Source organism: Alligator sinensis, unplaced genomic scaffold (assembly GCF_000455745.1).
Source record: "Alligator sinensis unplaced genomic scaffold, ASM45574v1 scaffold371_1, whole genome shotgun sequence".
In the NCBI taxonomy this organism is placed as follows: Eukaryota; Metazoa; Chordata; order Crocodylia; family Alligatoridae; genus Alligator; species Alligator sinensis.
Window position 1 is genome coordinate 990,472 of NW_005842262.1, and position 4,070 is coordinate 994,541.

General features: G+C 47.9%; 1 protein-coding gene across 1 annotated transcript in view; it reads left to right on the forward strand.

Moving 5' to 3' along the window:
- Window positions 1–2,656: 2,656 nt before the first annotated feature.
- The window catches only part of LOC102385776, a 10,130-nt gene continuing 8,716 nt past the window's right edge, over window positions 2,657–4,070 (forward strand). The window contains exons 1-2 of the mRNA XM_025208976.1: window positions 2,657–2,673; window positions 3,714–3,957. Of these exons, the coding sequence (XP_025064761.1) occupies window positions 2,657–2,673; window positions 3,714–3,957 (261 nt within the window). The remainder of the gene's footprint in view (window positions 2,674–3,713; window positions 3,958–4,070) is intronic.

Below are 4,070 nucleotides of genomic sequence, written 5' to 3' on the forward strand. Positions count from 1 at the left end.
TAGGAGGGGCCCAAGACGGCAACTCACTCAATAAAAACTGTAACCTACTGTCCCAATTTGGAGGTAATCTCACTTGCAGAACAGCGAAGGAAGAATTGCAAGTGTAGGCCGGATCAGACTGATCACCTGAACCACCCTCTCTGTGAACACGAATCTCTTAGTTCACGCTGAAGCTGCAGAGCGCCCGAAAGGGACTGAAGGAAGGGGACTTAGTCCTATCACTGCTGAGGCCAGCCCATTGAATTGTATTGCTGAGGCGAGCCCATTGAACCGTACTACTGAGGCCAACCCATTAAATTGAACTACTGAGGAATGAAACCATATTTAGGAGTTTGGCTTCTCGGAATTCTAGGATTGTAAGTATATTATGAAAAATAATAGTACTGATTCAAATTTAACTTTTAGTTGTAATTGTAGTTGTTTTTGTAATACTAATTCTTATAGCATTGTTTGGGAAGGAAGTGCATTCAGAGCATTGTTTCTGATATATGTAATTATTGTGTTCTTAATGTTCGTGGTATTTCTTAAAGCTAAGCAGTGTTATATGCGTAGCAAAGAATTTAAAAATAAAATTGTGTTGTATGAATTAAGTGTGTAATCATTGTGAAATCGTGCAATCAACTAACTACTCCCCCAGCCAGTGCATCAAATTAATCAGTAAGTTGTGTGGGATTTTCTCTATTCCATAACCCACTAGAGACAATGTGTGGCCAGGAACCAACGCAGGGGCACTACTCAAATTACAGTCTGAGCTGTGTTGAATATAAACCCTAAGAATTACAGGGATGATTGGTTACTGTGCTAGGTGCTTTGTGGATGCAGTCCTTGCTCTGACATATAATCCAAGGCCCTGATTCTGCATACAGATCTCTCAGACAGCCTCTTGCACTTGATATCAATGGGTGTTGTGAAAGAACAGGAGCTTGTCCATCTCAAGTTGGTTGCAAAATCCAGGCCTGAAGCAAATAGCAGCTTGGAACTGCATTATCTTCCAGGGCTAAGATTTTCTTGACACATATTTGGTCTATTTGCCCTTGGAAGAGTTTTTTTTGCATACTTTATACAAACTTCTGCCTTGCTTAAACACCAGTACGTGCAGGAACTTTATGTTAGTTTACAGGTAACTAACTATGGCTGTATTGCTAGGGTTTTTAATGCCATTTCTTACTTTAGGATTTTCATGTCTCATTCCTGAATGGAGGGGGGCAAATATTTACATGTCTGTTGAATTGCTGTCTACAGAATTGAATTGGTCATATCTGATGAAGTGAACTCAAGTTCACTAAAGCTTGTGTGCTCTCTGTCTATCTTATTTAGCACCTCAATAAGGTGCATATCTACTAGGGCTGTGCGAGGCTTCAGACTGTGCTTCGGATCCGAAGAAGCTTTGGACGCTTCGGCATCCAAAGCAGCACATCCGGGTCAAAGCGCTGGCTTCGTTAGGCTTCCCAAAGCGATTTGGAGCTTCCAAACCGCTTCAGAAAACCTTCAGAGCCACTTTGGAGATCCGGCCATAGGGTATAATGGGGATTCAATGAAATATCTATAACTTTGTTGTTTTTGACCTCACTGTGGCATAACACATACGTGACATGAGTTTTGCTTTCAAGAATTTGGGGTGCAGTTCCCCCTGAACCCCTGCACCAATCTTCTTGAAACTTGGCAGGCTTCATGCTCTCAGCAGAGGCTACTACCCCTGCAAGTTTCACCCAAATCAGACAAAAAACAACAACTTTGTAATGAAATATGTTTCATTGATTTCCCATTATACCTTATGGCTGGATCTCCAAGGCGGCTCTGAAGCTTCGGAGCCGCTTCAGTCAGATTGAAGCGGGAACCCAGTCCGGAGCTCTGGATCAGACTGCTGGCATCCAAAGCGACCAGATCCGAAGCCAGATCAAATAGCTGTGTACTCGCACAGGCCTAATATCTACCCTGCCTTCTGCTAGGTTGTAATGGCTGCAGTACAGCTGTTCTATTGAACTCGCAAATTCAGGACCCAATTCTGAGATGGTTCAGTTCTGAGCTCTGACTTCTAGACAGTGAGGTGCTATCCAGTCATGAAGGATGTAATCCAATCCACCTTGAAGGCAAGGGAAAGATCTCCATCACCTTCAAGCAGCTTCTAATCAGCTCATAAAGATGGGCCTCGTGGCCATGAGCCCTTGTTTTCCTCTTCTTTTATATTTAAGAGCTCCATGAACACTGCCAGCACTTGGTGAACAAAACTCGAGCTGACAGCCTTCAGAGAAGCATCAGTGATGCTGGCAATACCTCGACTCAAGGACAATCTCTTATCACAGCTCATTGACGGGTCTTGAGGCGACTTAAGAGTCCAATTCTTGAGCCACAGATCTGCCCACAGAAGTTGCAGGTCTTTCTGCAGGTCTCTCTCCTTTGCCTTCTTCCATTTTCTCTTCTCCACTTCAAGGGCAAGATGCTTTACCTCAAAATGGACTGCTGCTTGGTTGAGGTTGCGGTGCCACTGAAGTCAGCTCACAGCCAGTTTCTCCCAGTTCTTGATGTTGGCATCTGTTTTCTTGAGCTATGCCTTCTATGTGTCCTTGTAGCATTTTCTCTAGCTGTCATGAGATCCCTGGCCATTACTAAACTGGAAGCAGAGCACTTGCTCTGGGAGTCTGGGCAACCATACACGATGTCTGGTCCGGCCAAGTTGGTGCTTGAGGATCACCAACACAATGCTGGTAACATTGGCTTCAAGGATGCTGGTGTTTGTGTGGCAATCTTTTCATTTGATGCAGAGGATTTTCTGGAGGCATCACTGGTGATACTTCTCCACGCTCTTGGGATGACAATGGTAGGTCACCCACATTTCACATCCATTGAAGACAGCATGTGTGCCAAGTGCCTTTTACCTAGACCTTGGTATCTTTCCAAAGATCTCAATGAATAAAGACGTGCTGAAGCAGTTTCTCAAAGGATGCTGGGTTTCTGGTCATAGCCGTTTTGGTCTAAGAACATAGGCAGGCAAGGATCTTTGAGCAGATGGTAGTATCTTTTATTAGACCAACTGAGTGGTTGGAAAAAACTGTTTTCCAACTACTCAGTTGGTCTAATAAAAGATCTCACATCTACTCAAAGAACCTTGCCTGCCTTTCTCAGAGGAGGTGCTTGCGCACCTGATCCTGGACTGGAAGGGACCTCTAGAGGCCATTGAGTCCAACCCCCTGCCAGAGGCAGGATCACCCCTATCCAAACCATCCCATGCAAATCCATCGTCAAAACTCTACATAAGACAACTGCCTTCTGAATAACAGCAGGAGCCTGCTGGGTCTGTGAGGTCTGTCCTCAGGGGTTATTTCCCGCCGGCCGGCCTCATGCTAGTCTTGTCTCTCGTGCTAGTCCTTGTGATATGGACTGAATTGCTTCTGAGATCAGTTTATCTGTGAAATGTAATGCTGTGATGTGCCAAGCACTGAGGGGCACAGGGGCAAAGGGCCCCTAACAGTAGGGTTTTGCCATCCTCTGCACAAGGAATAAGACATTCAGGAAGACAAAGGCTTAGTCATGAAAATGGTACCTATGCACCGGCTGTCACAGTGCAACTTGAAACACAGGAGCTAGAGTAGCACGGAAGGAGAGGCGTGTAAGCCCTTGGCTGCCTGCAGAGCGAGACTAGAAAGGCTGCTGGGGCGGTGTAGTAAACATGGCAGACGGGTCTAGCCTGGAACAAAGCCTGCTCTCTTTCTCAGCGGTCGCACAGCAAGGATACGCTTGTTCCCTCCGGTATGGTTTGGAGTGGCAACAGGACGGGTGTGCTCGCAGAGCTTGCCCCTGCTAGTGGGGCTTGCCCGGGGCCGGCGCGGCGCGGTCCGTTCATGCAGCCGGGGCACGAAGCAGGGGGGCCTCTGGCTTCTGGCCCCGCGGTGCCAGACATTTCCTTGCGGGGCAGCGGAGTGCCGGCGGCTGCACGGGGCCGAAGCTGCCCGGGCGCGGGTGAGGCGGAGCGGAGGCAGCGCCGGGGGCTCCTTGGGCCCGGCGCGGGGGCACGATGCCCGGCGGGCTGTGGGGAGGGAGGGGCAGGGCCCGCAGGGGTGGCGGCAGAGGCG